At 46.1% G+C, this 18,130-nt stretch overlaps 1 protein-coding gene across 3 annotated transcripts in view; it reads left to right on the top strand.

The window, feature by feature from the left end:
• Window positions 1-17,831, top strand: part of c21h8orf34 (chromosome 21 C8orf34 homolog) — a 40,084-nt gene extending 22,253 nt beyond the window's left edge. The window contains exons 8-15 of one of the 3 annotated variants that reach the window (XM_040167567.2): window positions 2,271-2,406; window positions 5,778-5,863; window positions 5,992-6,065; window positions 10,373-10,499; window positions 12,774-13,264; window positions 14,347-14,443; window positions 16,508-16,546; window positions 17,365-17,831. In XM_040167567.2, coding sequence (XP_040023501.2) covers window positions 2,271-2,406; window positions 5,778-5,863; window positions 5,992-6,065; window positions 10,373-10,499; window positions 12,774-13,264; window positions 14,347-14,443; window positions 16,508-16,546; window positions 17,365-17,372 — 1,058 coding nt within the window. In that variant the 3' untranslated portion in view covers window positions 17,373-17,831. Of the gene's footprint in view, window positions 1-2,270; window positions 2,407-5,777; window positions 5,864-5,991; window positions 6,066-10,372; window positions 10,500-12,773; window positions 13,265-14,346; window positions 14,444-16,507; window positions 16,974-17,364 lie in introns of those variants that run through there. The other 2 variants (XM_078095863.1, XM_078095862.1) reach the window with 2 other exon arrangements.
• The last annotated feature ends 299 nt before the right edge of the window (window positions 17,832-18,130 follow it).

An 18,130-nucleotide genomic window follows, 5' to 3' on the forward strand; every position in this document is an offset into this window, starting at 1 on the left:
CACGTTCTCCTTCGGGGGGGCAGGGGGGGCGCAGCCGATTGCCGTTGTTCTTTTCGTTGCTTTTTTCGTGCACGCCGGCCGCGGCCTCAAACCGAGGGAGCGCTTCCAAGCGTCAAGTCATGATTTGTATCACAGGCGATGACCCGGAGAAAATCTGGCGTGCAACATTAGTCACTTGCCAAAAGAACGGAAATATTTAGAAGGGGGATCGGACGAAGAAAAAAGAGGGAAAGGTGAAGACTAGAGCGGTTCCCACGGCCAGCGAACGGCCCAGATAGTGCAAATAGTGCAACGCATGAACCGTGATGAATGGGACGTTTAATATGCCTGCTTAAGGATTTGACTGGAATGAATCTGTCCTCCTCAAAAACACTAAAACAACACGTGTTGTCGGTGCGGGGACGCGGCGTGAGTGACATGACGGATGGGCTGATGGTGATGTTGTCCAACTTTTAAGCAAAGCAAGAACCCCCCCACCCCCACTTTGTTGAAGGTCTTAAATAGACTCCTCGACTCAGATCTTTTGCCAACAGTTTTTGGTGTCATGGCGCGATGTCGTCCAAGCTACTGTAGTTAAACATGATAACATCGGTCATCTTTTGGGCATCTGCCTTTTTATTCTACATGGGAATCAATCTGCGTATTGACCTTTTCTCCTTTTGACATTCGATGCCTCAAATATTCACCTCAAGGTAAAGTTACTGTTAAACGACAGCTCAGTAGGATTTATTCTCTGGGAAACATTTCTCCTAATTGTCGAGATATTTCATTGTGGAACGCCCAGACGCCTGAGAATTATACGACCCGGGCGCACGCCTCCAGCCAGTGGCTCAGAAGAAAGCGCACAAACGTCGGAATGATCTCCTGAAAAGAAGACAGGTGGGATTGTCTGGCCGTGTGCCACGCCGATGAATGGAGGGAGTTTCATTCAATTGATTCCAGGTGATTGGTCATGCATTCTCCTCTTTCAAGGTGTGAGGCCCCCCCCCGCCCTCTCCCATAAACCAGGGGCCAGGTAACGTGACCCTTATGTGTGTGTCTAGCCATTCGGAACCAACATTATTACTTTTCCCCTGAGACGGACACACGGCCTCGCACTGCATACGCGAGAGCAGAAACAACGGCAGCCTGGAGGCGAGAATACACTGTACTTCACCCCCCCCCATCCCCCTGCGCACGCTGCCGCCCACACATTGGCAAAGCTCCGAAATTCTTCTGGTCGGACGAGAGCAACGGGACAAATATTGTTCTGGTGATCGGTCAAAATGCTTCGCCTGACTCAACATGTGTTTAGAAAGATTGACCCTGGAATCCAACCCAAGTCCAGAGTCCAGACACCCACTCGCTCCCCATCCCCATAACACGGAAGTGTTATGAGAGTACTGCAAAGTCTTTTATCTCCTTGAGGATGCACTCAAAACCAAAATGCTCTGGCGGATTCAGACTCTCGCCTTTGAACCCTTGTTATATTTAATGAGCCCGTCAACTTTGTGTTATTCTTTGTCAGTGCGGTTCTTTCATAAGTCTTGTTATTGCCGTGATTTGTGCTTTCTTTCCCTATCATGCTACAGTGTCTATTGAATAAACGTGTGTGTGTTCATGCAGAACATTAGGTACTCCCCTACAATGGCTGTTGATCCTTTTAGTCTTGTGTCAACTTTTAATTGTCCCACACGGAGTGATGTCATCGCTCAAGAAGCAGCTGCATTTCGCGATGAAGCCGATGTCTTCTGACAAAAATTGTGAATTTATGTTCACGAGAAGAAAAGTGAAAAAGGCCTCTGCGGCTTTGTTTACGTGTGTTTATAAGCATATCTGCTGACATATATCCATAATGTTCTGCAGATCTAGTAAGAGGTTAGGATAAACAATACTGGCTTCTGATGCATGCACACTTCCTTATGGACTGCGTGTGTGCGATTGATCCGCTGGACTTCATTGTCCCTTTTGTCTTCCCGTCCCTGGGACGCCGCGGTGTGGCGTGTCACTGACTCTCCACATAACAAAGAGTGTGGTGTTGGTGACGACGGCTTTTCTTCTTTTTTCGTTTTTTTGTCGTGGATGCTTGTGTGTGCAAAGCGTGCGAGCGAGCGCGGCAGCAGGATGTTTGTTTACTGTTCTGTGCTCGTTTGCTCCTTTTTGGCCCCCGAAGCCGACTGTCATCGCCGGGCATCACGCTGACACCAGAGGGACCAAAGTGTGATTAATGAGCGGCCCTTTCTCTCCCTTGTTTTCTCTCCCTCTCCCTTCTCCTTCCTCTGTTCCTCCAGAGGACCTGGATGACCTGCGCATGGAGGGCGTGACGGGCCTGGCTCCGTCCGGCAGTAAGTTCAGCCAGGGGCGCAGCTCCTATCAGACGGAACCGCAGGCCAAAGTTACTCTGAACATCTGCTCCAGGTGTGCCAGGTAAATGTTTCCTCCTCCTCTTATCTGTTTGGCTGCTTCTCCGTAGAGTCTGTTCCTACACGGGCTTAAAGGAAAACATTTTGGGGAATTTTTTTTTTTTCTTGCCAGGAGTTACACAAATAGCTTCGGTCCGTCACGTAAACATACCACCGAGCTTATCTAATCTTACGTGACAGTTATATCTCTGATCCAACTCTCAACAAATGTTGACCATCTCTAAGCCTCTAAATTATACAAAGCCCAAATGCATTTGATCTAAACTAAGCTTGCTGTTAGCCAATTGAATGGATTTCGTTTTTTTACCATCATCTATATTTGGTGTTATCCCGGGTCGTGACTCCCCCCCCTCGCCCCTCCCACCGCCGCCCCCCCTCCCGCTCTCTCAGCATCTGTGTCAGAGATAGCATACCTCAACATTGAGAACATGGAACGACATCACATCCAAAGTGCATTCTGGTGTCGCTTGTTTTCACAAATCCGCCGTAGCTTTGATAACGGTCTCCATTATCCCCTCGTTTTCTGTCTTTATCGCAGCTCCGTCTCTTCTGACACATTTCCTGTTGCCCCCTGAACCACAGCGTCCGTGTAGCGCTCACATCGCTGTCAGATGTGATACAGCAGGCAGGTGTGGGCAGGAGTCCTTTCCTTGATTCCGGTCGGAGATAAACGGGTATCTTTTCGATGAGACGCCACGCGCACACATCTGCCTGCACGGCCTCCTCTGCTGAATTTTTTCTTTTTTTTTTAAATGTTTCCTGCTCTTCTTTCATTCACGCTGCTTTACCAGTTTTTTGCTCCACGCGGCGGCTGCTGCTGGTCGGGGATGTTCTCAAGGGCCTCTGCAGGAGGATGACCGCTATCAGTGGATTTGCAGGAAGTGCATTGACTCTGTATTTTTAAGCAAACAGTTTACGTCTTGGGCTTATCGTTGAGTCCTCGGGTTCGGCGGCGGAGCAAAGCAGCATCTGTATCTGGAGTCCTTCTTGGCCCGCGCGTTCATTTTTTAACGACTGAAATTTCAGACATCTGTTCTCCTTCACTGTCTTTTTCCCTCAGTCCGGTTCAGTCCAAATTCTTGCTTCACCCTCTGTAACCCGACCCCGTAATGCTCCCCACGTTTTATTGGAGTCGTGTTCTTTCGTAGTCCTATTTGGTGAGACTCGGGGACGTGAACAGATCTCTGAAAGTCAGTCACACGTGTTGATGAATCCACACGTGAAAGAATGTGCAGACAGTGGAGTCCGAGGTCAGGGAGGTCAGGGAGCAGCAAGGAGAGGGACGGTCCTAACGCGGGCGTAATGCTGTGTGCATTAGCACTCCGTGTTGATGGCATTAACAGAAACACCTTTTGATCACGGCTCAATAGGGGGCCAGCCTCCACACTGACTCCCGGGAGCACTACCACATGTGGCACAGTGAGTGCCCCTGCGTTTCACACCTGCAGACAGGCCGACCGTACAGATGTGACCCTGCTGACGTTATTTTTTACTGAAAGCCACTGGGTTTTTTTTTTAACAGTTATTTGGGTGTACGTTTTAAGGCTGAAGGAGATTTATTTCTGCTAGAATAGAACTCACTCACAATGATAATAGAGAGTTGCTCGGCCCCGTACGGGTCTGTGAACCCACGCCCGTCCCAAGTTGGACGAGCATTCCCCGCATACCCGTCACCACTCATGCAAACACATTAGCGTTCCACCGCTATGGGTTCGGAGAGGTCCGCCATCCTGCGCGTTACACTTTTGTTCGAAAGCTTTTGTCGCTGTACTTGGCCCCCCTTTTCAGTTGTCTGAGCGGTCAAACGAGACTGAGCCACTTGGCTTCACCGTGTACCACCCAGAGCCAAGTGGAGGTGACGCTCACTTTCACACCTACAGCGTGAAGGCGAAAACTTGGTTTCTGCCTCGCCAGCATTTGTGTTAATTTACAGCAGCACTCCTGTATGTTACTGTGTTCAGGCCAAGGACACAAGAAGTAAATAAATGACTGTAAACTTGATCTACACAAACATTGAATAGCGTGTATATTATCTTCATCGCGTGTCAATACAAGCTTTAAAATAAATGTAACTTTCCTTGTCCCAAGCTGAAATGTTTCCCATGCTTTGGACACGTTCATTGTCTTTTTTTGGGGTCTTTTCGCTCCTCTCCGAGTCACCAAACGCTCCAGCCAAGCCTGTGTGGGCGGGTCAGGAAGCACGCCGCTTCCTCTCCGGCCTCTCCGCTGAAGTGTAAAGCGCTGTGTGGCCTTCACGTTCTGTGGCCATGTCCCTGTCCCTCTGGCGCCAGCTGTGGTCGCACCAGCATTTCATCCGTCCTCCTCCAAAGCGCCCTCTCAGTGCCTTTTTTTTTAATGGCCATGAGGCTCCCGCCACAAAATTTCCCCCCCTGTGTGCAAACGCATCCCAGATCTTCGGGCAAAGTCCGGCGGAGTTGGTGGAGATGTCCATGGAAATTGATAGATCCCAGTAAACCTCTTTTGGGGTTTGTAGTTCTCATTAAATGAATGGCTTTCCTATCAGGAATGCATTGAGGGAATGGTAGCGGGGGGACTTGCGGCCACGGTCGGCTTTTGTTCAGAGAACAGGCCTTGTGATTTTCATCTCGGGTACTTTTTAATGGTCTTATAAAGGCCATTAAAGAGAGGGAGCGACAAAGCGAGGGATGTATGAAGAGGAAAAGAAACAGAATACACTTTAAAAACCGTGCACCGCTTCTACCCTCACGGAAGAGGTAGGAACCGAGAGACCCTGCGGCTGCGACGGAATGCAGCTGCACCATTAAAGCACAAGGATTGCTTTCCTCTGTCTTCAGCTCGCGGTGGCCCACGATGACGTGGAAACAGCACGCGGCATTTTGAGCTAAAATGGTGTGTGATACAGTAACGATGGCTTAAAAAAGTGTTAAAATGGTGAAAGCAGCAAAAAGCCACGTATCGCATCGTTATCTTGCTGCTGAGAAGATATTCCAATCATTGTTTGTCTTTCACCCCCAGTATACTTTTTCCTGTCTCAGGGAAACTTTTATTACCTTTTTAAAGAACACATCTAAATCTCTCAGGCCCGCTCCATTTCAGTTCAAACGGATATCTTTGGAATGGAAAAGGTGCAGGAGGGGCTCGGAACCACGAGAACGAGCCAGTAACTGAATGATTTAAGGGGGAAACAGAATCCATGTGCCAGCTCTGCTTTGTCAGTAAGTTGTGAAAAAAAACGGCCCGTCTGTGGTTCAATCCACGCACCACATGTCTGAATGCGTGTCTGTGGTTTTCGAGCAGCGCGGCACGAGGAGCCGCGATGAAGAGTTGCGATTTGTGCCGACAAAAAAACGACCCACGTGCTCTTCTTCAAATGTGCAACATATTGTCTTTCAGGTTGCAGGGCGACAGCCTGTCAGACGGCAGATCTGAAGAGGACCACAAGTCTCACGTGTCGGAACAAGCTGTACCTGACATCTCATGTAAGTTGCGCGGCACAGTTCAAATCCAAAAGTGGGAGTTTCATTTACAATGTTGCGGTCTCACGCTCTGCTCTGTCCTGTCTTCCTTCCTTGTTTTTTGCTGTGTTGTGAATGTTGTCCGAAAGCAGCTCCGTTGCCCGGAGTGGACACAGTGGCGGGACGTTTGCTGGAATGCGACGCCTTGTCTCAAGTGTCGGGCTCTGTAAGTGTCCTCCCTGCATCCATCGCCAAACAGTCAGGATCACCTTACAGCCATCGATTACCACGTCACTCTCTCCCCCCTCGGCTTCTATTGTTCCTGCCTCTCCTTTTATAGGACAAAACGGATCCGTTGTGCATCCATGTCAACGCACAACACAACACAACATGGTGCTGAATAAGTGATAGATACCTCCCTGTATCACTTTGCTTCCCTCCTCTTGTGTGCAATGTGAGAGGAATGAATGAAAAGAATATCGAGTGACAGTGATGACAATTGAGGCTGATTTTGGAGGTTTTTGTACAATGGGCCTGGATATTTATGGGATACAGGAGCACAACCAGTCGTGCTCAATAGCAGGCTCGCGTGATAACTTGACATGCTTCAGGGGGGAAATCTTTAGAGCCCTAATGTGTTACACGCCAGGCTCAGACAGACTCTCACATGCTGTTAATAAGGCGGTCAGCTAAGACGCCGGCACCCCTTTTTGTTATAATTATCGCACAAAAAGCCGAAACCTTTTTTTTTTTTTTTTTTTTCATAATTGCCCGATCTAAGTGTTAGACGAGGCTTTTTTTTTTTTAACAGCACGAAAAAGGTTTGGAGCGTAGGCATTACTACGTGTGTGGAGCAGATGCAGGGAGGCTTCTGACTAACTGGGAGCAGACTTCTAGAGGCTGAAAGAACCTGTCGAATCAAAGCCGGCAGTCATTAGGTATTAGGCCAAATACACAAGCCACTATACAGAAAACACAGACAACTGTACACTGTTCTTCTCACGTAGCTCAGTGCTATCAGCTGATACATTTAGCTCCCCGCTAAATGTCAAGTCCTCTTTACCGCTTTCCTTCATATCCACATTGAGGCATTATTTTTTTAGCTACTTAAAGCAAAGGACCAAACACTACATCTCTATAGGAGAAAGTCCAGGATACTAATGTGTCCCATGTGGAAATCACAAGTGCAAACGTCCTCCTGTCGTCTACTGTAACTAATGTGGCCGTTTTGTGTGTAATTGCTTCTGATTGGCTGTCTTGAAAAAAAAAAGCAAATGCAATTTGTAAGAGCTTGTTAGTTTAACTGGCCCTTCAGGGGCTTGTGGGCCACAATCACTAAACAGTATGGAGGAAAAGTCCCGCTTTTATGAGCTTATTTGGAAAAAACGGTCGTACAGTTTGAGGAATAACCTGACCTCTATCCTTACCTTTTTAAAAGAACATCCCTGCTCTACCTTTTTAAGGAACATGTGTCCCTTGCATTGGTATGCAAGTGTCCAAGTGCATCTTTCCTTTGTTAATACTTTTAAAGATTAGCACTTCTTAAAGGAAGTATGCCGTGCATTGGGCATTACCCCGGTTTGGGCAGTAAAAGTTGGGTGAAAGTAAACACTGTTAATGGTTATCATTATTAGTCTGAAAGCCCCCCTGCCTCTGCCTGCTCCTTTAGGTGATAATTGCCTCATAAAGACAAATACTTTCCTAAAGCAATCGCCGGAGCAAATTCTCCCAACAATCCCTCTATAGTTTCCTTTGTAAGCGGTAAGTGATTTGTTTGCATGAAATTTCGCTCGTGTCGTACGGGTGTTACCAACATAAAACCTGCCAAAGGAAACCGTTCATTTGTGAGATAATTACTGTGATGAAATGCCATGCGTGTGATACAAGGCAGAACCGTTGTGATGGTTTGTTTTCATTTCCACTGGAATATTGGCGGCGTTTCAGCAGATGCACTGCATGGCTTCTAACATTTGGCACCAGTCTTGTCTCCACACCTCCACAGTTCTGCGTGCATGGTTATCATCTGTGCAGATCTATGTGATTTTAGAGCATAGCTTTAGAGAAGTTATATTCCTATAAAGGTTTGTTTAATATCTCCAGATTTTCCTTATTATAGTTCCTGCAACTACTCCAGTAATTTGCCCTTTACAACTTTCCAACCATCTGCACCCTTCTCGGCCTCTTATTTTCCTCTGGCTGTTGCGTGTAAGAGTTGCGTGTTGCTCCTCATACAACTATACGAAAATGATTTAACAGCAGTGGCCTATCTTTGATTATGAACTCTCCTCACAGGTTGGAAAGGTTGGTTTTCATTATGGTCAAAAACTGTGCTGGAAGCCGTCTCGCACATGTGTTCTTTCCCTCACGCATTAACTCATCCTGCACCTTACTGGAAGACCAGCACTTGCTGGGCTACATCGTGGAGCACAAAATGCGCTCGTGGGAGGCGGTCTGGCTTTGCAAAGCCAACGCGGCGGTCTTCCAGAATGCCTAAAAGTGCTGGTTTTAGTTACTTGTCCTTGCTTGGCTTTGTGCATGGTGAGATGCTACCAAGGGTTAAAGGTTAACCCGTCTAAAAGCCAAAGGCTATTGGGAAGGCGGCTGCTGCAACGGAACAGGGACCAGAACCAGAACCAGATGGAGACAAACCTGACAGGCCTAAAAAAGAAAAAAAGCATTGCTGCTCGCATGTTACATATGCTTCTGTTTGTGTTTGCACGTGAGTGTGTGTATGTGTGTGTATTGGTTCTTATAATACTCTGCATAACCACAACAAGAGTGGCCATCAATTGTGCTTTGCAAAGGCACCAGTAGGCTCAAACCATGACTGCATGCACGCGTCCCCGGCGGCTGATGATACTGCTGACCACACACACGTAGAGCTGCACGCATGCAGGCTGTAAAATATTTAACTCCAGACTTCAATTCCCTGTCTTTCTGTCTTTGCTTGAGCGTTACACCAGGTTTTTGGGTTGTGCGCCACTGACGTTAATGTACTCAGAAGTCACTGCTGTTCTTTTATTTTGGAGATGATTGAACATGCATTTGCCCGTGTAGATTGCAGCGTCCCCTCTAGGCGTCCGAACGAAGGAGGTGAAGAACAGGGGGACCTGCTGATGTTATCTCCAGAGGTGGATTGCTTGCAGACCCGGTACACTTTGTTTGTCTGTCCTGCCGTGGGACTGTCAGCAGGACCCAGCCGACGTGGTCCTGATTACAGCACCGTCTTTCCCGTAGTGGACAGCGGGGCTTTGGGGCAGGGGGACATGCACATTTTAAACTGTGGACATCGCTGATAAGAGTAAATCTCCATATATCAACTGCTCTCCAAATAAAACCGTTTTTTTTGCCCTGTTTAGTCAAATAAAACACATTGAAACGCATTATAATTTAACGACCCACAGTAAAATTACAAGTTTGAGCTCAGGAAACTTAAACTAGAGAACTGTTGGTGGCCTTGTTTGCCAGAACTGAGAAGACCCAGCGAGAGAGAGAGAGAAGGACAAGATGATGTCATGCTGTTGGATTTCGGGGGATACCACCAACGAGTGGTGGAGGGGATTCAGTTGTGTAACGTTCAGTCCGCGTTGCCTCTTTATGAAGGCTGTAATTAAGGATCGGTTTGTGACGATGTGGGTTCTGCTGCCGCAGGACGCCTCGCCTATCTAACGGCCGTGCAGACCAACGCCATCGACCCTGGGAATCATGTTCTGTCATTTATCATAGGATTCCTGGTTTTCAGCCTTCCTCCCCTCCTGAAGCGTCCACTTTCAATCATGAAAATCACTAAACGAGTAGCCTCTTATCCCAGGTTTGCCTTTAAAATGCTATTGGAACACTAGTGTTCTGAATGTCACCTGACCTCCGGGAGCCTTTTGTCTGTGGCAGCACTTCGTCAAGTCAACTCTGTCTCTCATTAAGTGCATCGCGTATCGCATGACGCAGAGTGCCGGCATCCTCCGTAACTTAACTTTGTTACACCCAGCACGACTGGCAGATTGTATTTCTCACCTGCACTTAGTCCAATTGGCTTAAAAGCTCATCCGGCCACTCGTGTACCATCGAGGACGTGGCAACCCCAGTCCGTCAAAGCAAACACATACAGGCCGCAGGTGATCCAATCTGTCTTTTCTGGCAATTTGTTGTCTTTCGTATTCTTTGGAACATGATCGTGTGTTATTTTCTTGTACGATGGTGACATAATGAGCTCAAACGGCTGGTTTTATGAACTCCTGGTGCCGTGTTCTTTGCCGACAGACTACTGCACGCATGAAAAAATGTCGCGAACCACTACTGACACGAACAGATCGCACCGCACACTCACTCCGCTTTCATCCGCGCTCGCCGTGGTTTCTTGTGTTTTTCTAAAGCCCATAAAATAATAATTGCCCTTTTTTTTTTTCCCCCCCAGCAGATATGGCTGAGATATTTCCAGCGAAAGCCGAGAATTACATTAAAGAGTTAATTGAAGGGTCTTTCTTCTAACGCCACTGTCTGTCTCTCTCTCTCTCTCCTGTTCTCCTCGCTAAGCAGCGTCAGCCTGTCTGGGAGGCTGATCTGAAGGCTGCGAGAGGTGGCGGCTCTGTCGGGCGCACCAGCCCGCTGCTGGGTGACGCCCTCTTTTCCAAAGAGCTGGAGAACATGGGCAAGCAGCTCGCCGGTAGGCACTTCTGTGTGGTGTTTGTGTGCTGTGCCTTCAGTGATGGATCGCATGGCAAAGTCAGATTTAACGTTGGGTTATTGGTAGTTTACGCTGTGCAAACGTTTACACACACACACACACACACACACACACACACACACACACACACACACACACACACACACACACACACTTTGGGGAAGAGTGCAGCTATAGAATGCACTAGTTTCTGGCCAAAGAATTTTCTTAGACCCGAGGTCCTCAGATGGTTTCATTTCTAGTTGTTTTACTCTGAGTTAATGAATATTCAGGTCGTGGCTCAGTGAAGCTGTTCAACAAGCTTAAGTCAGCTCTTTCAAGCCTTTATTAGCTGCTGATACTTTCCACGTTTTGGAGCTCGACCCTCGCTTTTCATCTTATATTGTCACCCCAATTATGTGGCTGTTTGGTTTGTTCCTTGTCTGCCGTGTGGGATATGGGGAAGCTCATGTGATCTTGTGGGGATTTCTTTCCCAAATATCCAAATAAATAGAATATGGTGGATTATTTTCAGGGATATGAAATTATTTTACCAGATATGCCGTTGGGTTGAAGAAAGACTTTTGATCAAAAGTTTAAAAGGTTCCTGATTTACACCCAGAAATAAGTGATTCATGTGAACAAAGGTAGGAATCACGTCTTTAGTACCACTCTGAGAAATATTAACTCAAAATATTAGGATGTTCTACTTCGACATATTGTATTAGTTTAAGCCTGCAGATGGATTACAGTCGAGCCAAATGTCATTACCCCTCTTGTTTATTTTTATAGGAGGGGCCTAATAATTCTCAATGGTTAAATTGCGTGCCTCGGCCCCCTATTCTGTTCTGCTTGATCAAAGACCTAAAGAAATGAAATCTGTTTCTATTTCTTCTCATCGCTTTCTCTCTGTGTCTCTGTCTGTCTCATTTTCTCCCCATCTTTCATTTTCCCGTCTTTATTACTGATTAAAAGGCATGAAAGGTTTATAGCACATGGAGTTTGATGCTCCCTCTTTGATCTCCTGGAGCCGTCATATTATGTTAGTCTCTGCAAGCGGGCGTGTAGTATCTCTGTTAAACACTGGACAGAATTTCAAAATAAAGCTGCTTGCAATAGCCCACTCATTAATGCCAGGAATTCAGGGGAAATAACAGTCAAATCACGAGCGGAGCAACCTTTTACGGACAAAAACACGTGTTGTTTATCAGTACTGATAAATAACCTGGGATAAAAATATAAATTTTATGGGAACAGATTACTAATGAACACATCCTGTTTACGATGTGGCGATAACAGTCGTGGTAGACTTGGTGTGGGTTGTTAAAGGCTGGAACTGGGAATTCGTCATATACAGAACTTCCGTTTACTCAAATGTCATCCAGATGCACTCGCCCCCGATATTATGCACGTTAGAGAATTACATTATCTTTTTTCTTTAAAGGATTGTGTAACCGTCTTGAATAGATTTAAGACCTGCTAAGTATGCCTCAATGTTGGATTTAGAGTAGCATTGCAGACGTTTTCCACTTTACATGCACTTCACATTCTTTGTGTGGAAAAGCTCCATTCGCACAAAAACAAGGAAGCCAATGTTTGCAAAAATAATACTTGTCACGCATGTTTTTGATGTTTATTTAACGTCACACACATTCAGTTTTCCAGAAAAACATGCTCCTTATGAGTCATTCCACAAATTATCCTTCTCAAATGATAACTCCCAGACTGGTTTGTTGAATCCTGAATGCCAAGATTTTTAACAAATGATAAAACACGGAAAACATGGCCCAGATGTTTTTCGTAGAAGTTGGCTGCGGCCCTTTCTTTCATAAACAGACATGTTTGTGAACTAATTTGCGTTCAAAAACGCAAGAAAGTGTTTTTTTCTTTTTTTTACCAGCCCGTTCTTACTGTATATCCACTTGGAACCTTTTCTAACAGAGGAAGCTGGATTCACCACGATTTACAGTGCCTATAAATATTGTCATCACTGCCCAGAAGGAGGATTAAACCAAGCGGTCTCGCCCACTTTATTAATGCTCGGTAAAGTAAAGTTTGAATCATCGGACTTGTGGGACACGTAATCACCCTGCAGCCTATTAATGTGTACATTTATCGCTGAATCTCTTGATTTAGTAGACATTTTTACCGTCGTTGTATAGATACTGTATAAAGCTGTTTTGAAATGTGTCTGGAAAAAAATAACTCATCCTGCTCAGCTGTTGACTCTGAATTAAATCTAAAATCCGGATGCTGACGTTTCTCCCCCTACAGAGGTTGAGAAGGACCTGGCCAAGCTGGCAGAAGTAGGGAAGATGACCACTCGGGGCGCCAACAATCCGCACGGTAGCCTGATCCACACCCCTCTGCGCCACAGAACCCTCCCCGACACACTCAACCTCACCGGCCTGCTCTCCGGGCCCCGGTCTCCGGCCGCCAGCCTCTCCGGCAAACCCTGCGGTTTTGGCCTCCCTCTGCTCAGCCCCAAGCCCACCTCCGTGGTCGTGGGTCGGACTCATTCTCCCAGCAACCCCGGCAGCAGGACTCAAACCCCGAGGACGCCCAGCCGGCCCTTGACCCCGAATAGTTTACTGACGCGCTCCAGCTTCAGCCCCGGGCCCCATAAGGAGGTGACCTTCAGGAGATCGCGGAGCCGCCCCGTGACGCCGACGTGTCAGCCCGCGCGTCCTCGGGCGCTGCTCACCCCTCCGGGACTGAGCACCACGGACAGCCTCGGTGCCAGCCTACGGGCCTACCTGTCTGAGGTAAGGCCCAGATGGGATCGCTTGTCGTTAAAAAGGCCTCGGTTGCTCACTTCGTAGAGGTCATACATGCATAACCAGGCGTTGCCTGTTTGGGCAAAGCTAAGCTGGCGGTTTTCCCATCATTAGGCCGTATGCTAAGCTAAGATGACTGACTACTGGCTGTTGCTCCATATTAAATTGACAGAAATGTAGAGTGGTATTGATCGTCTCATTTACCATCGGACCGGAAAGTGCAAAAGGGAATTTCCCAAAACCTCGATATCTGTTCCTTTAACCATCGAATCTTCCATCCCCGTAGTGCGGCTTCAAGTTCTACATGTTGTGTTGGATCTATTTCCCACTTAAGTGCACACACAGTGTATAAATCATGGAGTAGATTGTCATAAACTTTGGGTCAAGGAATTGAAAATCACACTCAACTTTATTGTAACTTTTTTGTATAATTGGAGTGAACTCGTCTTTGCTGAGTGTTAAATGGGCCCAACGTCCAAGTAAAGCTGCTACACAACATGAGAGGCGTCATCGTGATCGAGTGCACCAGAACTCACAATATCACACATGTGCATAGACACACGCTTCATGTGTGGCTTGATGGAGAGTCGTGGAGGTCCATACAGTAGGATGTCATTTCATTGTGGAAAAATGGGCATAAAAGGAGAACTTTCAATGGAATTTATTTCTCATATTCCTTTCATGATTAACTCAACAGTGGCGCTTTTAAATACAAGACCTTTTGAAGGCTTTATTAACGGTGGGCAGGAATTCTCCAGTGCCTCTTTGACAGTTATGCTAGTTGACACCTTGTGAGATTATCAAAAACACTCGTGCACCCAGTTTGCTTTTATTGAAGCCACCTGGTCCCACGTAGGACGACTACGAGAGGGTCAAAGAATCCTAAACCTCTTTAGTTACTGCTTGTCTCTGTGATATTGTCTTTCCTGACTATTTATGTAGTCATTTAAAGGATTGTAGTTCCATCGCTTTAGCAAAGTGAGGTATTTTATTTGTAACGTTAACGTTTTGGCCTAGGTAGCTAACCGAGTCTTCCATTGTTTTGGTTTTGCTCTATTTTTCCATATCAGGATGAGTTTTACCAGCAGTTGCAGGCCATCCGACAGCCCTGGCATGTTCCCAGTGACACGGAGAGTGACATCCTGGAGCCTCCTGAACAGGATAAGAGTGAGAGACCCTCCCGTATTACTTACTTCTGCCGCCTTTGTCTCCACTTTAATCACTACATTTGATTTGTTTATCATCTCCTCATTCAGCTTCCCTTTTTCCCGGAGAGTCTGCTGGTAGTTTCTCACAGTCGAGCGGCTAATCCATTAAACTCGCTCTGGATCTATTAAAACGTAAAAGATTAATGGGCGAGTATCGCTTGTAAAAAATGTTGATAGAGCAAAAGGGTCGACAAATGGAGTTTTTCCATATCTCACTGGTGGGTGAAGAAGTTGTCATATAACATTTCCTTTCCTGGCATCAAGTAAGAGATATATCTCTATCGAGATCCAGTTGATAGACATGAACGGTTCTTTAAAGTCGTAAATCCAGTCGTACCAGTGGTCTGGCTGGAACACAGTGCAGCATTTTACTCCGGCTTTGAAAAGGATCAAATTTGATCAGACCTTTCTCGCATAAATCACATGAATGTATGTGGCTGTATGGTCCCATTGTCAGAGGCTTGTAGGTCTCAATTCACTGAGGTCCACTAACAAAAATGTCAAATTTATGCTCTCTCAACTTTGGTTAACATATGAGGAAAGTTCTTTGATCCCCTTTTTGTACTTTAGTTGGACTATATAAAAAGAACTTGTAAACATTACATATTTCCACCAATCAGGTAGTTTTAAGACAAAGTCGTGGGAGAGAATAAACCGCTCTCAAAATGTGGTTATTCTTTAGTTCAACCAATATACGGAAGACATTTTGTATTGTAGGTGTCCGTCCACTACTGAGTCAAAAAGGGCAGCGAGGAAGTTGATTAATGAACAGGTCTAAAGATTATACTGTCAATGAAACGTTCTTCTTTTGTCAGTTAAAACCAACACCAGCTACTCAAAACGACGCTATTGCGAACAAAAGATGAGGCAGGCAAATGTCTGTCCCTCTGAAAAACAACCTCCTCGGGTTGTTTATTTTTTATTTTTGCCAAATGTGTATCTTGCAAAATAAACGGATAAATGTTCCAAATGGTCCCCGGGGGCCTTTTCTAATCCTCGGCATTGGTAATGGCACGTTGAGCAAGGACACGAGCCACGCGTTGAATTGGAGGCAGCTTAGACACGCCGAGGGAGAGAGACTAAAGAGACACAACAGCCACAAGACGTGGCAAGAGAGGGGCCCCAGACCACTGCTGGCTGAAATCTGCTTGGTATTAGTGTGTGTGTGTGTGTGTGTGTGTGTGTGTGTGTGTGTGTGTGTGTGTGTGTGTGTGTGTGTGTGTGTGTGTGTGTGTGTGTGTGTGTGTGTGTGTGTGTGTGTGTATTAAACATGCGAGTGGTTGTATTGCGCGAAGTGAGATATTGAACTTGTTTTCAGGGACCATTATTCATCATCCATATTACTTTCTACTACTTTCTTTCTTCTGGCAGACCTGTGAAAAAGATGCCAGGAGTGTTTGTCCATGAAGTGGTTTGGTCTTTGTACCTGTACTGCATAATATACGGCTAAATTCATTAGCACAGTGACTTCTTACTGTCACAGCAGACGAGCCCAGACCAATTGTATGTAAGAGATGAATAACGGGGGGAGAAATCCATTATTATTATGTCCCATTATTCTATAAACTTGCTACAACCACACGTACCACAATGGGAATGAAAGAAGTGTGTCCTTCTTCCCACATTGTCCTTTTACAGCTGTGGGTAAGCAAGTCAGATTGCTTAAAACATATATTTACAGTGTTTAAAGATAGTTTGTCTTATTAATCTACCGATAATCAGAATCACTCATTGCAGAAGCATGAGTGATGTTGGAGCTGGTGTAGATGTGGACCATTTCAGCATAAACACCAGTCGCCGTACTAAAAGAACACTGTGGGAATTCTCAGAATTAGAAAATTAAACTCTGTGCAACTGAGTTAGTTGGTGTTTAAAGTAACTATACGATTTTCACAGCATTCATATGTCATATAACTCTTAGCGGCCGGGTAAGAAACTTATGTCCCCGAATATGGAATTGTTCCTCGGCCCTCATGCTACCTTCACTTTGCATGACACATGTTCTGTCTCCGTTTTTTCACAGGTGGTACACGCGATGCAAATAAAAGATCTGTGTTTTCAGGTGAGAATTTGAACGGTCGGGAAGCTTCACAGCCCGAATCCCAGAGAATCGGACTCAAAACTCAAAATGTGCTGTATCATTTGAGTCACCAGAAAAACAATTTTGCTTTTGCAAGCAGCAGCCTTAAGTATAGAGAGCCTCAAAGTCTGTCAATGACCTCATCGGCAGAGTCACAACGTAACCACCGATGGCCGGTCTTACTCCACCTTCATTTATGGTCCGTTCAATTACAGTCGCGGGCTAAATGGAGGGCACAGCGGCTCAGCGATGCGATTGGTGGAGGCCCACGGAGTGTGCAGACGGGAGGGAAGGCTGTTGCCCAGTTCCATTAAGTCACTTGGGCTCTGAGTTTACACGTAGCAGACGGCGTCGACTCTCAGCCTCAACATCGGGGAGGAGGAGGAGGAGGAGGAGAAGGAGGAGAAAGTCTGTCTAGTTTGAGGTTGTCTGCGGTTCTCCTTCTTGTGGCTCGGGAGGTGCCCACAGTTCCCAGTGCGAGCGTGCCAGTCTGGCGGGAGATCTGAGAGCCGACTGCTGCTGCTTGGCTATCAGAAAGCATCGCCACGGCAACCAAACTCAAAGCTGGCCGCTTAAACGCCCCCCCTGCCCCCCCGATCCCTGCTCTCCCAGAGTTTATTGTGAAATATGGTCGTTGGAACCTGCAGCGGGCAGCACCATGCCTCATTTTCCAGCTCCTGTTTGTCGATGACATGTTCAGATATTAAATGTCTGTATCGCAGTAATTGCCCAAGTTAAATGTGTCTGATTTTTGTTTCTAGGAGACTGATGTTTTTTTTTTTTCCTGTTTTTTTTCACAGGCCTATAGTGACGAAGACCAGAGACATTGATCCATCAAACTATTATGCAAACCGCTGGACATTTTGAATATGTGTACAGAGAAAATTATTTTTATAAATCAATGGCTTAAAAAAATAAATAAAATATATACCTTTTTCACTGATATTTCATAGACATTCTAATGTAACTGTATGATACAATGTCACAATATTACTCCAGAGTGTGGAATATTTATTGTTTTGCTTTATAGCATGCTGTTGCACTTCCATGTGGAATCCAGAAACGGATGCATTTTTTTGTTGAGAATTGTTTTTTTTAACCCTGGTGCATTTTCATGTTGTGAAGGCAGCACACCCCTCGTAAGGAAACATCTAACGATATGCATTGTTTAAAGATGTAGCCTTGTTCCAGTAGCAAATACGCAAGTTGTGCAAAGAACACAAGGAATGCTGTTGTATAAATTAAAATAATGTTCCCATTCTTCTGACCCTACGCTTCTGTGCTTCCTTCTGCAGGCGCAGCGTTGTGAACTTTGACATGCAAATCTTGTAAAGCAGCATTTTAACCGTCGTCCTATCGCATTAATAAAATCACACACACTGGAGTCACGGTGCGGATGTCCCAACACGTCCTCTGTTCCCCCAGGTACACAGACACACACGACCCATCTGCCTTCGTCCCTCAGACAAGTCACCGTGGAGACACAGACGTCGGCCCCTGGCTTGTGACGACGTTGCGTCTGTGTGTCTGCCTGGGCGCGTGTTAGTTAAACTGTGGTTGTCTGAA

The sequence above is a fragment of the Gasterosteus aculeatus genome, chromosome 21 (assembly GCF_964276395.1).
Source record: "Gasterosteus aculeatus chromosome 21, fGasAcu3.hap1.1, whole genome shotgun sequence".
Lineage (NCBI taxonomy): Eukaryota > Metazoa > Chordata > Actinopteri > Perciformes > Gasterosteidae > Gasterosteus > Gasterosteus aculeatus.